Source organism: Chlorocebus sabaeus, chromosome 16 (assembly GCF_047675955.1).
Source record: "Chlorocebus sabaeus isolate Y175 chromosome 16, mChlSab1.0.hap1, whole genome shotgun sequence".
NCBI classification, from domain to species: domain Eukaryota; kingdom Metazoa; phylum Chordata; class Mammalia; order Primates; family Cercopithecidae; genus Chlorocebus; species Chlorocebus sabaeus.
Genome location: NC_132919.1, coordinates 67,792,175 through 67,810,378, shown reverse-complemented (window position 1 = coordinate 67,810,378; position 18,204 = coordinate 67,792,175). Strand labels below are relative to the sequence as shown.

Below are 18,204 nucleotides of genomic sequence, written 5' to 3'. Positions count from 1 at the left end.
TAATTTTTGTAATTTTTTTTAGCAGAGACGGGACTTCGCTATGTTGGCCAGGCTGGTCTCAAACTCCTGACCTCAAGTGATCCGCCCGCCTCGGCCTCCCAGAGTGCTGGGATTACAGGCATGAACCACCACGCCCAGCCTATGTGAGTGCACAATTCTGTATCCAAACATGTGTGAGTGGATCTGTGTACCTCAGTACACCTGTATGGTATACAGAGGTATCTCTCTACATGCAGATGAGTGTCCATGTGACTGTGGCTGGCGTGGGTCTCCAAGTTTGTGTACTGTGTCTCTGTACACCTGTGTGTCTACACACTGTTTATCTGTTTGCATCTCAATGCTCTGGGGCTCTATATTTGTGTACTGTGCATATTTGTGTGTGTGCCTCCCCTCAGGAGCTGTGATATGGTACTGTCAAATGTCAACCCTAGCCCCTTACCCTGACTGATTCCTGTCACATTCACGCCCTGCTGGGCTGAGTTGCAGCCAAGAAGGGCTGTATCGGGAGGGAGAGCCTTGGGCTTAAACCTGGCTCCTGTGCTCAGGGCCCTTCCGGGTAGAAGTTGTGTCTCTGCTCTCAGGATCTCCAAGACCCAAGCCTGGTGAGAAGCTGGGGCCCTGAACCTGGGCACAATGACAACAGGCTCTGCTCTAACAAAATAACACCCAGCTTTAGAGGAAGAAAAATGTGAGCTGGACCCACACATCAACAATGGTCCTGTAGGCCTTCAACTCAGAGGGGTGGGGCTGGGTAGGAGTGCTGACCCCAGACGCTTACACTCTTCTCCTCCAGAAAGCAGGGCCAGTTCCCCAACCAGAGGAGAGGTGGAGGGGACAGAGTGGCCCCAGGGTCAATGGGCCTGGAGTTAATCATCTACTCTGGTATCTCTGGGCCCCATTGGCCGCCTGGGGACACGGCCCTCTGGGATGAAGCCCAAAGGAGTGGGAAGCAGCTTCCCAGCCCGTGTCCACCTCATAGGCTCAGGGGCAATGGAGCTGATTCAGTCAGCAGGGACTGAATTGGGTGGACCCCTAGGAAGCCCCCAGTCTGAGGGTGATACCAGTCCTGCCCTCAGGGAGCCCTAGTCTGAGTCAAAGAGGACAGAGACAAGAAGGAGGAATTCTGAGTGGAGAGGGGTCAGCGGGGGTGGCCTGCTGTGATGAAGAGCTGGCCTTGCAGCCTAGGGAAAGGGAAGCACATTTGGGTTGGAGGAGTTTGGAGAGGAAAACTATTATGCCCCTGGAGGCTAAGACCTCCTCCTCCAGTGGATTCTGAGAAGTGTGTGTGTGGCGGGGCCTGAAAGTAAAGAGGAAAGAGAAAGAAGGCCCTGGAGGTGGCCCCACCAGGTAGGGGGTGCAGCCCCTCCACGCCATTGCTTCACGCTTTGCCTTGGAACCCAAGATTTCTAAGTGGGAAAACAAAGAACTCAATGAGGAGGTCCTATGTCAGCCCCTCCTTCCACTACAGAGTCTCCCACGTGGGACAGTATGTGGGGGGGCGGGGCAGGGGATGGGGACTCGGGGAAGATCCCAAAAACAGATGAGCGCACCCCCTCAGCCTCCCCTGGAGAATCCTCAGGAGGGAAGCAGCCCAAGCCCTGCTCTCCAAAAGGCAGAGCCCCAGGTGTCAGGACTCCAGCATGGGGAGACAAAACCACGTGCAAGGAAGCAGGGAGGAGCAGGGCTGGGAACTGAGGGTGCTTAGGGTCTGGCCATGCCACTGACAAGCTGTGTGACCTTGGCCAGGTCACCTCCCCTCTACAACAACAGAGGGTCCTCTTTCGCCCTCTATAACAACAGAGGGTTCAACTGGATCAGAGTGTACCCAAGGGCAGGATGTGCGCAGCTGACGGTGCCCAGCACACAGACACAGTATGAAGTAACATTGAATCATATCCTGTGAATGTTTTCAAGCCTTTCAAGTCCTTTCCAAAATTTGCTTAAGAGCATGGATCTGGAGCAGAACTGCTTCCTAGACCAGCTCCACAGCTTGTGAGCTGAGTGACCCTAACCCTCACGTATTTCTGTACCTCTATTGTCTCATCTGTAAAATGGGAATAATGATAATAGCTATCCTGGAGTCACTGAGAGGATTAAATGAATGACTATTTGTGAAGTGCTTTGCATAGTGCGTGGCGTTTGACATATGTTAGCTATTCCTCTACCACAAAGAAGGCTCTGCTTGGTGCTAGGGTATCTTTAACACATGGCACCTGCTAACCTTCCATGTTACCAAGAAAGCAGGCAAGCTATGCAGCTGCAATGTAATGGAATGTAATAACATTGTTTTCCTCTCACTTGATTCTTTTTCTTTCTTTCTTTTTTTTTTTTTTTTTGAGACAGGGTCTCACTCTGTCACCCAGACTGGAGTACAGTGGCACAATCTCAGTTCACCGCAATCTCCGCCTCCCAGGGTCAAATGATTCTCTGGCCTCAGCCTCCTGAGTAGCTGGGATTACAGGCACATGTCACTACTGCCCGGCTAATTTTTGTATTTTTAGTAGAGATGGGGTTTCACCATGTTGGCCAGGATGGTCTTGAACTTCTGACCTCAAATGACCCACCCACCTCCTCACTTGATTCTTAAGGCATTCTGCTTATGGCAAGTGATACTGGCCTAGTTACAGACCTAATATGGATAAATTTTAAGTTTAAAAAGGTTAAAGAGGTTGAGTGAGGTGGCTCACACCTGTAATCCCAGCACCTTGGGAGGCAGAAGTGGGAGGACCGCTTGAGCTCAGGAGTTCGAGAACAGCCTGGGCAACGTGGTGAAAACCCATCTCTTAAAAAAAAAGTATTTTTTTAATTAGCTGGGCATGGTGGTGTGCATTTGTGGTCCCAGCTACTCGGGAGGCTGAGGCAGGAGGATCATTTGAACCTGGGAGGTGGAGGCTGCAGTAAGCTATGATTGTGCCACTGTACTCCAGCCTGGGCAACAGAGTGAGACCCTATCTCAAAAAACAAAATGAAAAATTCCATTTTATTTTATTTTTACCAGAGATGATATTTGATATAGAATAACTTTAACACTAAAAAAAATTTAACACTATTAAAATACTTTAACACTAAAGTATCATAAGTTTGGAGGGGTGTTTTGAGGATATAACAGAATTCCTCAAGCTGGTACCCAGTGACTGGAGTTTGCCAAACCCTGGTAACCTCGTGGTCATTCACAAGGATCTTCTTTGAGCTCAGCAAACAGGACAGACAAGGCCAGCACCACCCGCCCCCCGCCGTCCCACTGTCCCCCTTCTACTCTTTCCAGCTCCCTCCTTCCAGACCCCTGCCGAGCCCTGTGCTCAAAGCCACCTGCAGTCCTTTATTCTCGGGTCAGAATGCCAATCATCCAAGGCCCTGCAGACTCCCAAAGCCGCCCCTGGAACCTACCTTGGCAGCAGATTAAAGACAACCTGCCACATTTAGTCTCGGCCCCATGACCGATAGTGGGTTCAGTTCCTCCAGGGGCGGGGGAGCCTAGTGGCCCCGCCCCCTGACCCATGGCCTGACCCTCCTCAAACGCAACCAGAGGAGACTCCTAGTCCCCTGTCCGGACCCCGCCCTACCAGGTCCAGCCCCGCCCAATGGCAAGTTAAGAGCCCCTCAGTGCCAGACGCTCCAGACAGACTGCCACTCTTGGGCGGGCAAGAGTTGGTTGTCGTCATGGCGACGGCGCTGATGGCCGCGGTTCTGCGGGCAGCTGCTGTGGCCCCGAGGCTGAGCGGCCGGGGAGGCACTGGGGGATCCCGGAGGCTGAGCTGTGGCGCGCGGCGGCGGGCGGCGAGGGGCACCAGCCCGGGGCGCCGGCTCAGCACCGCCTGGTCGCAGCCCCAGCCCCCGCTGGAGGAGTACGCGGGCGCGGAAGACGTCTCCCAGTCGCCTGTCGCCGAGGAGCCGTCGTGGGTGCCGAGTCCCACGCCCCTGGTGCCCCACGAGCCCCCTGAGCCTCCCTCGGGCCGCTCGCTAGTGCAGCGGGACATCCAGGCCTTCCTGAACCAGTGCGGGGCCAGCCCCGGGGAGGCGCGCCACTGGCTCACGCAGTTCCAAACCTGCCACCACTCCGCGGACAAGCCCTTCGCCGTCATCGAGGTGAGCGGAGCCCGGCGTGGGCCGTGACACAGCGAGGGGATGGGGTTGTCTGGCCACCTGTCTTCAGGCATGGTAGGATAGGCTGCGGGCTCTGCGCAGCGAAAGCGGGAAGGAGCCCGGCAGAGCCCAGACCAGCGCCGCCGAGAATGGGTGAGGCCATAAGCTCCTCCGGAAGCCTCGCGCCCAGCCTGAGTGAGGATCCTGGGGGGCCCCCACCCGCCAGGTGTGATGCTCTGAAGAAGGCCCCCAACAAAGGCGCAGTTAGGGGTTCAGAAGGACCTAGACAGGAGCCGCCTGCGTTGCCCCTCCCCCAAAGGTGTCCCGGAGTCCAAGGTCGCAGGGAGAAGGGCGGGAGGTACCCCAGCGTGAGACAAGGGAGTGGCAAGACCCAACGGGGCAAAGGGCGGAGCAGGTGAGCACCGGTGGCAAGAAGTGGGTTGTGACAGCTTCTGGAAGCGTAGGGTCACCGAGCCGGCCCTGCAGGCCAGGCTGTGGGAGCCAGCGGCTCAGGGCCGTGTCACACTCCTTGAAAGCCCACTCCTCCGCAGGTGGACGAGGAGGTACTCAAGTGCCAGCAGGGCGTATCCAGTCTGGCCTTCGCCCTGGCCTTCTTGCAGCGCATGGACATGAAGCCGCTGGTGGTCCTGGGGCTGCCCGCCCCAACGGCGCCCTCGGGCTGTCTTTCCTTCTGGGAGGCCAAGGCGCAGCTGGCTGAGAGCTGCAAGGTGCTGGTGGACGCGCTTCGACACAACGCCGCCACTGCTGTGCCTTTTTTTGGCGGCGGGTCGGTGCTAGGCGCTGCCGAGCCGGCTCCCCATGCCAGGTTAGTGCCCGCCCTGCCCGCCCAGGCGTCCTCAGAGCGCGCTACTCCGCCCGCCCTGCCCCGTCCAGCAGGCCTGGAGGGGGCCCTCTCGAGCACCACGTCTGGCCCACAGCTACGGTGGCATCGTCTCGGTGGAGACAGACCTGCTGCAGTGGTGCCTGGAGTCGGGCAGCATCCCCATCCTGTGCCCCATCGGGGAGACGGCTGCGCGCCGCTCCGTGCTTCTCGACTCCCTGGAGGTGACCGCGTCGCTGGCCAAGGCGCTGCGGCCCACCAAAATCATTTTCCTCAATAACACAGGCGGCCTGCGCGACAGCAGTCAGAAGGTGCGGCCCTTTCCTTCCCCATCGCCCACCCCGGCGATCTGGGCCTTCTCTTGCGCCCCTCGCACTTCTCCCCGACGGGCCGCAGACTCACTAGCAAGCCGGGTGGGTAGAAAAGCCTAAGGGAGTATAGGGGAGGAGTTCGGCCCCGGGTGCCTAGATCTGCGCCCTCCCCAGCCAAGGACTCCCAGCGGAAGGATAAAGGGGTAAGAGAAAAGAGAGGTCCGTGGGAGCAGGGGCGCAGTCCGTGCCGGCCGTGGGCCAGGCTCACCCGCTGGCTCCGGACACAGGTCCTGAGTAACGTGAACCTGCCCGCCGACCTGGACCTGGTGAGCAACGCCGAGTGGGTGAGCACAAAAGAACGGCAGCAGATGCGGCTCATCGTGGACGTGCTCAGCCGCCTGCCCCACCACTCCTCAGCCGTCATCACCGCCGCTAGCACTCTGCTCACTGAGCTCTTCAGCAACAAGGGTGAGGGCGGTGGGCGGGCAGGGGACTGGGTCCCGGGAGTGAGCACTGGCCGGGGCTGGGTGTCTGCGGGCAGGAGGAGCGGCTTCTCCTCCTGTACAGGGACCGTAGAGGGGGCGGGGATTGTCACAGCATTGGCTCCTGCTGCTGCCGCCGCCCAGGGGAGGTGAGAGAGGAGGAGACACAGCTTACTGGAAGGGAACTCCAAAGGAATTAAAGGAATGGGCAGGACTGGCGGGGGCGGGGTGGGGGGGGGAAGGAAGGGTCCGGTGGGCGGGGCCAGGAGGGGCGGGACCACGAGGGAGGGGTTCGACCGTGAGAGATGGGCGGGGCTTAGGTGGGTGGGCCGGGTCAGTGGCGGGAGACAGACTTCAAGGAGAGAGGGAGGACTAAGGTAAGTGGGTAGGGCTCCAGGCGACAGGAGGAGCTTGGGGCACGATCTCTGCCTGAGAAAAGCATCTCCTTTAATGAAAATCACAGACAAATCTATGCAGACCACTGAAATCATTTCACTGTGGAGGTCTCCCAAAGACAGAAACTGTCCCACCAGCCTGTGTCCTACCTGCGGCCCCCACCAGGCTGCGCAAACGGCTCTCCAGCCAGACGAGCCCCTCCCCATCCTCCTCCAGGGTCCGGGACCCTGTTCAAGAATGCGGAGCGAATGCTACGGGTGCGCAGGCTGGACGAGCTGGACCAGGGCCGTCTAGTGGACCTGGTCAACGCCAGCTTCGGCAAGAAGCTCAGGGACGACTACCTGGCCTCGCTGCGCCCGCGGCTGCACTCCATCTACGTCTCCGAGGGGTGAGCCTGCGGACCCCAGAGGGCAGGGTCTGGGAGGCAGTAGGGCAGCTTCGGACCAAGGAGAGGTCCCAGCCTGCCGCTCTCCCGCTGCGCCAGGTACAACGCTGCCGCCATTCTGACCATGGAGCCCGTCCTGGGGGGCACCCCGTACCTGGACAAATTTGTGGTGAGCTCCAGCCGCCAGGGCCAAGGCTCCGGGCAGATGCTGTGGGAGTGCCTGAGGCGGGACCTGCAGACGCTTTTCTGGCGCTCCCGGGTCACCAACCCCATCAATCCCTGGTAGGTCCCGCCACTCCCAGCTCTGGGCTGGGCCCCTACTTCCCTCTCCTCTCCAGCCCTTGCGAACCATGCCAGGAAGGCTGGGCTTCCTCTTCGTCCACTGCTCTCCCTTTCACTACCTCCCAGGGGCAGACCTCACAGAAAGCCTGAGATTTCCCGAGTTAGAGCACGCTTAACACTCCTTTCCTGGAAGCATGTGACACCTCCTAACCCCCACGCAGCCCGCCTCTCACAGGGGCCTGAGGAATCCTAACCCTTCAGGGTCTATTGGAGGCTTGCGGTGCCTCCAGTGGAACAACCCTCCTCTCTCCTTCAGTAACTACCCCCTCACCCCTACACCCTGCTCTGTGAGCACTAGGAAGTGAGCAAGAACCCTCCTCTTTGCTGAGCAGCCAAGGCAGTGTGGAGAGCAAGGCACCCGCTCCCTTCCTGTGTGTGCCTGGCAAGGTACCTAACTTCTCTGAGCCTTAGCTGCTTCTCTGTGAGCTGAAAAATGCCAGGCTCAGGCCTCTGCTGTGAAGATAAAATAACACACAGCAGGACCTAGCTGGGTGCCCAGCATGCAGTAGGTCCTCAATCAGTATTCTTTGAAGACAACCAGTGAGTAATGAACACTGGCCTTGCCCTAAAAACTTTCCTGCATCACCTCCCCACACCCAGGTACTTCAAACACAGTGATGGCAGCTTCTCCAACAAGCAGTGGATCTTCTTCTGGTTCGGCCTGGCTGATATCCGGGACTCCTATGAGTTGGTCAACCATGCCAAGGGACTGCCAGACTCCTTTCACAAGCCAGCTTCTGACCCAGGCAGCTGACCTTCACCATGGACCCTACAGGCCCTGGAATGGCCAGGGTGGACCAAAAGCCATGCCAGCTGGGGATGACCCCAGGCAGCCAGCCACAGGCTGGATGGGGCTTGTTGGCTGAGTGATCTGCAAAGGAGAAAGCTGCCCCAGCTCTGCCCAGAGGAGGCGCTGAAGTGGGACAAGCACAGGAAAGAGGGGGGCCAGTCTAGGACCCCAACTCGACTCGCTCCAAAGCCACAAGCAAATGGCCTTCAATTTTCAACCTGGGGATTAGGGGAGGGGAAGATGCCTTCCAGGGCTCTACTCAGGACTAACCCTAAGGGTGGGCCAGTTTCTGTGCCTCTGTGCTATGTTTTGAGGCTCCCTTACCCAAAATAACACCCCTGCCTGCGTGATATTGTACCATTCATTTTAATTCTTTTGGGTTTTGCAGTTTTTCAGGAGGCCTTGATTAAAATGCAAATACTTGTCTGAGAGTCAGCTCACACTTGAAAGAAAATTAGAAGTGACCCCGTGGGAGCAAGATTTTTTTTTTAAGACAGGGTCTTGCTCTTTTACTAAGGCTGGAGTACAGTGGTGCAATCACAGCTCACTGCAGCCTCGACCTCCCAGGCTCAAGCAGTCCTCCCACGTCAGCCTCCTAAGTAGGCTGGTACCACAGGCACGCACTGCCACACCTGGCTTTTTTGTTGTTGTTGGAGATGAGGTCTCACTATGTTGCCAAGGCTGGTCTCAAACTCCTGGGCTCAAGCAATCCTCCCTCCTTGGTCTCGCAAAGTGCTAGGATTACAGGCTGGGAGTAAGATCTTGAGGGCTGGGGAATCAGAGGACTCTTGGAGGGAGTAGACGACTTCTATGATGAATGCTGCCACCGTCTCCCTCCCAGAGGTTAGGAAGCATCTTCCCTTCCACAGACCAGGCCACAGCAGCACCAGCTCCCCTTCCCTGTGGGTACCTCCACCCATAACTCCCTTTCTAGGCTGGGCTCACAGCCAGAACCAGACATCCGTGGCAGACCGTTTACCTGCAAGAGCCCAGAGAAGTTAAAAGATGGCTTTGGTGGGCCGGGCGTGGTGGCTCATGCCTGTAATCCCAGCACTTTGGGAGGCTGAGGCAGGCGGATCACGAGGTCAGGAGATCAAGACCATCCTGGCTAATATGGTGAACCCCTGTCTCTACTGAAAATACAAAAAATTACCCGGGCATGGAGGCATGCACCTGTAGTCCCAGCTACTCCGGAGGCTGAGGCAGAGGAATTGCTTGAACCCAGGAGGCAGACGTTGCAGTGAGCTGAGATCGTGCCACTGCACTCCAGCCTGGTGACAGAGAAAGACTGCATCCTCAAAAAAAAAAAAAAAAAAAAAAAAAGACTTTGGCTTAAAAGCTCAAACTTGGACCTTTTCCCCTAGGCCCTACTAGCAGTTGTGTCCAGTCTCTACAGGACTACATGGGCAGAAATCCAAAGCCCAGGGGTTTCACTGGACATTTTTTGAAGCTCCATGATGTACCAGGCACCATACCAGCTACTGCTGGGGTGACTTTCTGGCAGACGCACATAGGCCAGAAGGGAGAAGGTCGCCAGGTGCAGTGGCTCGCCCCTGTAATCCCAGCACTTTGGGAGGCCAAGGCGGGAGGATAACGAGGTCAGGAGTTTGAAACCAGCCTGGTCAATGTGGTGAAACCCTGTCTCTACTAAAAAATACAAAAATTCACCAGGCATGGTGGCAGGCACCTATAATCCCAGCTACTTGGGAGACTGAGGCAGGAGAATCACTTGAACCCGAGAGGCGGAGGTTGCAGTAAGCTGAGATCATGCCACCACTGCACTCCAGCTTGGGTGACAGAGCGAGACTCTGTCTCAAAAAAAAAACAAAAACAAAAACTGTAGTCCAAGCTACTCGGGAGGCTGAGGCAGGAGGATGGCATGAACCTGGGAGGTGGAGCTCGCAGCGAGCAGAGATCGCACCACTGCACTCCAGTCTGGGCGACAGAGCAAGACTCCATCTCAAAAACAAACAACAACAACAAAAAAACAAAGGGAGAAGGTCAACAGAGAGACCATCATGGCACAGTAGGGACTGGAATAGGGTGGACTCTGTCTCCCCTCAGGAGATGGGTCACACTGAGTACATATCTGGACCTGGCCATTACATAGACCTGACCTGGAATCCAGCTCTGTGGGCTGGATTTGCTCTGTGGCTTGACCAAAACTGCTTACCCTCTCTGAGCCTCCATTTCCTTCATGTGTAAAATGTAAAATATTCTACTTCACAGTGGACACTTCACAGTTCTCTCCCTCTAGCAGCTCTCACCAAAGATGTCTTCATAAGAATCAGCTCCAAATGGGGAGAAAAAGACAACCTACAACAAGAGGGATTGAGGTGAGGGATCGAAAGCATATAGTACAGTGAAGATTTTGAGATTCTTGAAAAAGAGAGCCATTGGGCACAGTGGCTCCCGCCTGTAGTCCCAGCACTTTGGGAGGCTGCAGCTGAGGCTGAAGAATCGATTGAGCCAAGGAGTTTGAAACCAGCCTGGACAACAAAAATTGATTGAGCCAAGGAGTCTGAAACCAGCCTGGACACCAAAGTGAGACTTCGTCTCTAAAAAACAAAGAAGTGAAAAATTAAAAAAAAAAAAAAAAAAGAGAGAGAGCCAAAGAACTGTGGGAAATCTTGGAACAGGGGAAAGATCACAGGAGGCCCAAGGTGGGGCTTAACCAGAGATCTGGTGTTTCAAGAAACCCAAGATCAATCCTAGCCAATGGCAAAGTGCCCTGTTGGGGAGAACAGAAAAGCAAAACCAAATGTCTATATAAAATGTTTATTTTTGGAGGACTCTGTGGTCTGGTGTTTGGGAGGGAACTCCACCCTCACCAGGCCAACCATGGAGCTAGAAACAGAGACAGCAGGAAGGGCAAAGCTGGTCACTGCCTGTTCCACCCCTGCACAGCCCAGAGCAGACCAGGGCCTGCTCCGCTCGCAAGGTGAGTGACAGAGAGCTGGTACTGTTTCTGCCCCTAACATGCCCTGAGGACCCATGTGACTTCTGTAGTGCTCAGCTCCTGTGCCCCTCCTGGGCCTGATCCACATGTGTCAACACACACTCACTCTCAGTCTCTGAACAGCACTGCAGAGCCTAACTGCATCTGCCAGTTTCAAACAGGAATTTTTCACATTTGCTCACTTCCAATTTCCATCTTCCTTCCCCTATCTCCCACTCTCAGTAGCCGCATCCCAGTCCTGCCATACTCCCTTCTCAGGGACAGGAGATCCAGGGGGCAGCTGGCCTCAGCTCTCCTAACAGGAAAAAAACCTGTACGGCATCAGTGCCAGGGCTCCTGCCCTCCCAAGCGCTAAGCCCAAAAATTTGGACAAATGAGCTGCCTCTTAACTGCAAAAAAAAATTTTAAAAAAGCAAAAGATCAAACGGGCCAAAAAGCATAAATAAACAGCAACTGGGCCAGCGAGGAGGAAGGCAGGGTGACCCTCAGTGGCTCCCTGTGCCCATCTCAGCCTCTTGCCATAAAACTCAGCCATCAGTGGCCAGGATGACAGCAGTTCCGAAGATGCCCACACTCTCTCCAAGGAGCTTCATCTGGTTCCAGAACTCAACACGCCGTGTGTTGTGCCAGTAAGCAACATTGCCATCAATGAGCAGCATGACAGGCGGCAGCAGTACAGCCAGGATCTGGGCAGCGAGGGTCACGTAGTAGCCTGACAGAAAGGCCAGGGCCAGGACGCCATACAGCACGAAGAACAGCTGGATCATCAGCTCCCCTCCTGGGAGATGGTTCAGATACGCCAGCCGGTCCTCCTTGCTGTGCTGCAGTGAGTAGGCCTGGAGACATACCATCCTCTAAGACTCTCCAACAGGCTCAGAAGCCTGTCTGGGGAAAACCACCCCTGAGATGGCACCTGCAAATGGGCTTCTGACTCCCCTCTTGGACTGGGGAACCTCTGAAAGTAGGGCCTTTGTCTCCCCCTCAGACTATGGAGCCCAAGGAGGTTAGGGTCTATGTCTCCCCTCACCCTAGGGGCTATGAAGGAAGTGTATTTCCACAGTCAGACCGGAGCTCCCACCTCTGAATATGGGAGTTTACACAGAGAGCTGTACATGAGATATACTCAGTAATTAAGATGAGACCAAGTAGCTTGGGGCCTGTCCATGTCCCCATCCATCCTGGCCTCCTCTAGCACCAGGGAGAACCTAAGTGGCTACCCTGGAGCTCTCATCAGCTCTAGGAGGCAGAGTCCCAGCTGGGGCCTGACTCCCACCAAACCTCTCCTTTATCCCCTTCTAGTCCTTTGGGGGCTGGAGCCATGAGAGAATCACCCCATCTTGTTCTCCTGGCTCTCAGGGTTGGAATTTAATGGCCAGTCTACCTCATGGCAACACTGTTGGAGGAAGGGCTTCTCAACAGGCATTTGGAGGGCCCTGAGGCCTAGAAGCTGGCCGGGACAATTCTCAGGGAGCCAGGCCGTCAGGAACTGCATACAAGGCCTCGTTCTGTGTCTACCTTCCTGGGGTTCTGCCGTGCCTGGACTCACAGTTCACTCCTAGCAGGCACCTCCAACCAACAGTCCCCCAACATACCACACAGATGAGGTAGATACCCAGGAACACCTGGCCGGTGGACTGCAGGGAGCGGCTGCGAGGTTTCCGACGGTACAGCTCCCCAGCACCGCTGGCCAACACAAGAAAGCCGCCGATGATGGCAACTGTGCGCGAGTACATACGGACCTAGGCCAGGGCAAGGGGACTCCAGTCAAGAACTGCAGCGGCCACATCTCTCCTGGCTTCCCAGAGTGTAGAACCACCCATCTCTACACATCCCATTCCATCTGATGAACCCTCTTACACTTCCAAGCTTGGTGGGCAGATGCAACAGACAGATCATTCTTTTTATATATATATAGAAGTAGAAACTGAGGCCCAGAGGGTCAAGAAAACTGTCAGGTCTGGCCGGGCGTGGTGGCTCCCGCCTGTAATCCCAGCACTTTGGGAGGCCGAGGCAGGTGGATCACCCTAAGGTCAGGAGTTTGAGACCAGCCTGGCCAACATGAGGAAACCCTGTCTCTACTAAAAATACAAAAATTGGCCGGGCGCGGTGGCTCAAGCCTGTAATCCCAGCACTTTGGGAGGCCGAGGTGGGTGGATCACGAGGTCAGGAGATCGAGACCATCCTGGCTAACACGGTGAAACCCCATCTCTACTAAAAATACAAAAAAATTAGCCAGGCGTGGTGGCAGGCGCCTGTAGTCCCAGCTACTTGGGAGGCTGAGGCAGGAGAATGGCGTGAACCCAGGAGGCGGAGCTTGCAGTGAGCCGAGATAGTGCCACTGCACTCCAGCCTGGGCGACAGAGCAAGACTCCGCCTCAAAAAAAAATAAAATAAAATAAAATAAAATAAAAATAAAAATACAAAAATTAGTTGGGTGTGGTGAAGGGCACCTGTAGTCCCAGCTACTTGGAAGACTGAGGCAGGAGAATCGCTTGAACCTGCGAGGCAGAGGTTGCAGTGAGCCAAAATCGCGCCACTGCACTCCAGCCTGGGCTACGGAGCGAGACTCCGTCTCAAGAAAACAACAAAAAAGAAAACTGGCAGGTCCTACCTGCCAGTAAGTGGCAGAACCCAAACACAATGTGCTTCTCCCTTCCTCAGTCTCAGATCTGTAGACTCTAATCTTGGTGTTCTTTATTCTAGTGGCATGGGATCTATCCCACAAAAACATTGATCTTGCTGCCCTGTAGCTGTTCACACATCTGCCTTCCCTAAGGGTCTGACAGTCTCTTCCTCAAGGACAGTGCCTTTGTCCAACCTTATCTCCAAGCCTGCAGGGCCTGGGACAGGTTCTGGCTTAAATGCTATACTAAGAGTAATTACATTTTCATAAAATTATTTTATGAAAACTAGGTACTCTCCAAGGTCCTTTGTACCCCATGAGTCTGAAATTACTAAACTAACAGTTTAAAAGATTCTGGGAACCAGGTGACTGGGGTTCTGGTCCCAACGGTATCCTAACTGTGGTGTGGCTTTGGGAAAGTCTGGTTCCCATCTCTGGACCTCAGTTTCCACACTTTGAAGAGGAAGTTTGTGTGGTCTCTAAGATCCATTTCTGCGCTCTGTAATCTCCATAAGCCTAGGGGTTCGAACCTCCCAGGCTTCACACTGTGCACCTGGCCAGCACCATTCATCTCCCACCAACAGCCCTGGGCATTGGCCTCTGATTCCCCCTCACCCAGAGGGACGCCCCTTTTGGGGTCGAGGCGCTCACCTTCAGCCATTCCCCGTAGTGGACGTAGCCCCCGATGTAGGCGGCGTAGGTGCTAATGGCCAATTGGAGTGCGGCCCCCAGCGCGAACCAGCGCCGCTTCACGCCAAAAGACATGAAACTAGCGCACAGCACGGCCGCCCCCATGTCGAAATACAGGTAAGGCACTGGGATGTCGGGCTTCCTGCGACCGGGAGTGGGGAAGCAACGAGGACAGAATGAAGGGGTGGGGGAAGAAATTTGAGACCCCTTGAGTTCCCACAGGCTCCACTGCTCCCCCAAACCAGACTCCCCTCCCATGGACAGGACTGCCCTACCAGATTTGGCCCGACACGCAGACCAGAACCCCTCCCAGGGAGGTCCCAGTTCGTCCCAGTTCCTCCCAATCCAAGGGTCCGGACTTCTAGCCCCCAATTTCTTTACCACATCACTGCCCCCTGCCGCGTTTAGCGGCTGCGTAGGCCTGCTCACCGGCGTGCCTCAGCCCTCTCAGCGTAGAGCATGAGCTGGCTGAAGCAGCCCCAAAAGGGGCAGCGTGTGAGCAGCACCGAACCCAACTGCATGATCAGCTGCAACATCCACCGCCTCGAACCTATCTTCGACGCCATCTTGGGAAAGGGCAGTCAGCTGCGGCCTCACCCCAGTCAGAGAGGCCAGCGCGGGGATGGGACACGCAGCTTCCGGGTTAAGCGCTTTTTCTTTTTTTTTCCTCCCGGAAACAACGATTTCGCTCTGTAGTTCCGGACCTAAGGTGATCTAGTTGCGAAGTCCAACATTTTCGTCTGCTCATGGAGCCTTCAGGACCCATCTTTGTCCCTGCAAAATTGAAAACTAGGAACAGTGGGCTCAAGAAAGCAGAAGTCTTGGACCGTAGTTTGATGTATTGAAGCAAACTGGTCTTTGACTGCAGCCCGATCAGGGCACTAACCCTAATTCCAACCCGGTGTGATTTTGGGCACATCACCTAAACTTTATGAGACGCATCATGAAATGGGGATAATGACACCTACCTCAGAGTTGAACTTCTTTCTTTGTTTTGTTTTGTTTTTGAGACGGAGTCTCTGTGGCCTAGGCTGGAGTGCAATGGTGCGATCCCGGCTCACTGTAATCTCCGCATCCCGGGTTCAAGCGATTCTCCAGCCTCAGCCTCCCGAGTAGCTGGGACTACTGGGCGCGTGCCACCACGCCCCGGCTAATTTTTTGTAGTTTTAGTAGAGATGGAGTTTCACCGTGTTAGCCAGGATGGTCTCAATTTCCTGACCTCGTGATCCGCCCCCCTCGGGGGCGGGGATTACAAAGTGCTGGGATTACGGGCGTGAGCCAGTGCGCTGGCCCAGAGTTGTGAACTTTAAATGTGACAAGGTCGGTCCTAGTACATGGTAGCGGTTCAATAAATGGTACACATAACGCACCAGAGGAAATCCCCGTTTCTGTTAAGTGCAAAGTAGGGTGTCCTCCTGGCTCAAAGTCACCTCTTTGGGTTTTGCCTTTTGCCTGTCGCCTGAGAGAAAAGGGAGATCTGAACATCTGGGACATCTCAAGTCAGTCCATTTCTCCAGCTGCCATGCTCCCACTGTAGCCCAAATTGTCATATTTTGTCAGTTTAATTGCAGTGGACATCCAGGTGGTCTCTGCATTCCCCTTCAGTGTGTTCTCAGCCCCTTCTCCCACCCCCGAACCGTTTATATGTTCTCATAACATCAGCTACCTTCCTTTGAATCACTTGGCACGGTGACAATTATACATATATATATGCTTTTTTTCCATTTTTGAGACAGGGTCTCACTCTGTCACCCAGGCTGGAGTGCAGTGGTGTGATCTTGGCTCACTACAGCCTACACCTCCCTGTAGGCAGGTTCAAGCGATTCTCCTGCCTCAGCCTCCCAAGTAGCTGGGATTACTGGCACCCGCCACCACACCTGGCTAATTTTTATTTTTAGTGGAGACAGGGTTTCACCATGTTGACCAGGCTGGTCTCGAACTCCTAACCTCAAGCGATCCATCCGCCTCATCCTCCCAAAGTGCTGGGGTTATAGGCGTGAGCCACTGCACCCAGCCAATGTATTTGTGATTCTTTTATTGACAATATTCCCCCACTAGATTGCGAGCTCCATAAGGACAAACACAGTGCCTGGGTTTCTGTTTACTATTTATAGATGCTCCTTGACTTGTGATAGAGTTATATCCTGATAAACCCATCATAGGTTGAAAATACTGTAAGTTGAAAATGTGTGGCTGACTGGAAGCTGTGGCTCGCTGACACTGCCCAGCATTGCAAGAGAAATACAGTTTCCACTGAATGCAGATCTGCTTTCGCACCAATGTAAAGTTGAAAACTCCAATGCTGGGAACCATCTGTACATCCTCAGGGTCTAGTATACAGGATGCCCTCAGGAAATATGTGCTGTACAGATAAATGAAAAGGTGTTGGGCTGGGCACGGTGGTTCACGCCTGTGATCCCAGCACTTTAGGAGGCCGAGGCAGGTGGATCACAAGGTCAGGAGTTCAAGACCAGCCTGGCCAAGATAGTGAAACCCTGTCTCTACTAAAAATACAAAAATTAGCCAGACGTGATGGCTGTAATCCCAGCTACTACGGGCGCCTGTAGTCCCAGCTACTCAGGAGGCTGAGGCAGGAGAATGGTGTGAATCCGGGCAGCAGAGCTTGCAGTGAGCTGAGATAGCACCACTGTACTCCAGCCTGGGCAATAGATAGAAACTCTGTCTCAAAAAAAAAAAAAAAATTCCCACCAGGTAGGGTGTGTTGGCTCACGCCTATTATCCCAGCACTTTGGGAGACCTAGGGGAGGGTGGATCACCTGAGGTCACGAGTTCGAGACCAGCGTGGCCAGCATGGTGAAAACCCATCTCTACTAAAGATACAAAAAAATTAGGCCGGGCGCGGTGGCTTACGCCTATAATCCCAGCACTTTGGGAGGTGAGGATCACGAGGTCAGGAGATTGAGACCATCCTGGCTAACATGGTGAAACCCTATCTGTACTAAAAATACAAAAAAAATTAGCCGGGCTTGGTGGCAGGTGCCTGTAGTCCCAGCTACTTGGGAGGCTGAGGCAGGAGAATAGGCAGGGAGGCGGAACTTGCAGTGAGCCAAGATCGTGCCACTGCACTCCAGCCTGGGCGACAGAGCGAGACTCATCTAAAAAAAAAAAAAAAAAAAAAAAAAAAGCCAGGTGCGGTGGTGCATGCCTGTAATCCCAGCTACTCAGGAGGCTGAAGCAGGAGAATCGCTTGAACCCAGGAGGCAGAGGTTGCAGTGAGCCGAGATTGTGCTACTGCATTCCAGCCTGGGCAACAAGGTGAGACTCCATCTCAAAAAAAAAAAAAAAAAAAAAAAAGCTAGGCATGGTGGGAGGCATGTGTAATCCCAGCTACTTGGGAGGCTGAGAGGCAGGAGAATTGATTGAATCCAGGAGGCGGAGGTTGGAGTGAGCCAAATTCGCGCCATTCCACTCCATTCTGGGCTACAAGAGTGAAACTCTGTCTCAAAAAAAAAAAAAATCCCCAACCAGCCAGTGAAAGGTGGGCAATAAAACTTCTTTTCACATTTCATTTTAAATCAGTCACTAGGGTCGGGCATGGTGGCTCACACCTATAATCCCAGAACTTTGGGAGGCAGAGGCACGGGTGGATCACTTGAGGCCAGGAGTTTGAGACAAGCCTGGCCAACATGGCAAAACCCCATCTCTACTAAAAATTAGCTGGGCATGGTGGCGGGAGCCTGTGATCCCAGCTATTCAGGAGGCTGAGAGGAGGATCGCTTGAGCCCGGGAGAAGGTGGTTGCAGTGAGTCGAGTTCCACTGCACTCCAGCCTGGATGACAGAGCAAGACTCTGTCTCATAAATAAACACAGTCACTAGGATAAGGTCTGGGTAAATCAGAAAGACCATGAGAAGCCAAGCACGGTGGCTCGCATCTGTAATCCAGCTACTCAGGAGGCTGAGGCAAGAGGATTCCTCGAGGAATTTGAGGCTGCAGTGAGCTATGAGTGCACTATTGCACTCCACCCTGGGTGACAAAGCAAGACCCCATCTCTATAAAGTAAAAGGACACGAGAGAGGAATACATAGATGCAAAGACCTAGGGAATGAGATTGTATACATGTATGTTGGAGGGTGGGGAGGTCTCTAGGCAAGGGGAATGAGAAAAAGTCTGAGTTAAAGGTAATTTTGTCTGTCTCTGCCCACCAGTGACAACCATACAAAACAAATTTCCTTTACCACAATACAGGCACATAGTACAGAATCAACTTTCTAATTGGTTTTATTCTTCCAGTCTCCTCACCTCTCCATGTTTCAGATGGTCGAGGTGTACAGCCCTAAAG

The 18,204-nt window shown here is 54.3% G+C and overlaps 2 protein-coding genes across 4 annotated transcripts; one reads left to right on the top strand and one right to left on the bottom strand.

The window, feature by feature from the left end:
• The first annotated feature begins 3,224 nt into the window (after window positions 1–3,224).
• NAGS (N-acetylglutamate synthase) lies at window positions 3,225–8,796 on the top strand. The gene is made up of 7 exons (XM_008012481.3): window positions 3,225–4,086; window positions 4,635–4,909; window positions 5,022–5,235; window positions 5,523–5,703; window positions 6,330–6,501; window positions 6,598–6,780; window positions 7,441–8,796. The coding sequence occupies exons 1-7, from the start codon at window positions 3,661–3,663 to the stop codon at window positions 7,592–7,594; spliced, it is 1,605 nt and encodes a 534-aa protein (XP_008010672.2). The 5' UTR covers window positions 3,225–3,660; the 3' UTR covers window positions 7,595–8,796.
• Window positions 8,797–10,392: 1,596 nt separating this feature from the next.
• TMEM101 (transmembrane protein 101) lies at window positions 10,393–15,111 on the bottom strand. 3 transcript variants are annotated; one of them, XM_008012479.3, is made up of 5 exons: window positions 14,871–15,111; window positions 14,500–14,676; window positions 13,864–14,044; window positions 12,182–12,328; window positions 10,393–11,425 (listed from the first exon to the last, which is right to left on the bottom strand). In XM_008012479.3, exons 3-5 carry the CDS (start codon window positions 14,005–14,007, stop codon window positions 11,117–11,119), a joined length of 600 nt encoding a protein of 199 aa, XP_008010670.1. In that variant the 5' UTR covers window positions 14,008–14,044; window positions 14,500–14,676; window positions 14,871–15,111; the 3' UTR covers window positions 10,393–11,116. The 3 variants fall into 3 exon arrangements, with proteins under 3 accessions (XP_008010670.1, XP_008010669.1, XP_037849747.1); XM_008012478.3 differs by lacking the exons at window positions 14,500–14,676; window positions 14,871–15,111 and adding an exon at window positions 14,332–14,493; XM_037993819.2 differs by lacking the exons at window positions 14,500–14,676; window positions 14,871–15,111 and adding an exon at window positions 14,284–14,474.
• Between the last annotated feature and the right edge of the window lie 3,093 nt (window positions 15,112–18,204).

Bases quoted from the DNA above. Each gene is read 5' to 3' on its own strand.
- NAGS (XM_008012481.3), top strand. From the start codon at position 3,661: ATGGCGACGGCGCTGATGGCCGCGGTTCTGCGGGCAGCTGCTGTGGCC. The intron at 4,910-5,021 runs GTTAGTGCCCGC...TCTGGCCCACAG, and splicing joins GAGCCGGCTCCCCATGCCAG to CTACGGTGGCATCGTCTCGG. The intron at 5,704-6,329 runs GTGAGGGCGGTG...ATCCTCCTCCAG, and splicing joins TGAGCTCTTCAGCAACAAGG to GGTCCGGGACCCTGTTCAAG.
- TMEM101 (XM_008012478.3), bottom strand. From the start codon at position 14,468: ATGGCGTCGAAGATAGGTTCGAGGCGGTGGATGTTGCAGCTGATCATG. The intron at 14,045-14,331 runs GTGAGCAGGCCT...TCCCGGTCGCAG, and splicing joins GAGAGGGCTGAGGCACGCCG to GAAGCCCGACATCCCAGTGC. The intron at 12,329-13,863 runs GTGAGCGCCTCG...GCCCTGGCCTAG, and splicing joins ACTACGGGGAATGGCTGAAG to GTCCGTATGTACTCGCGCAC.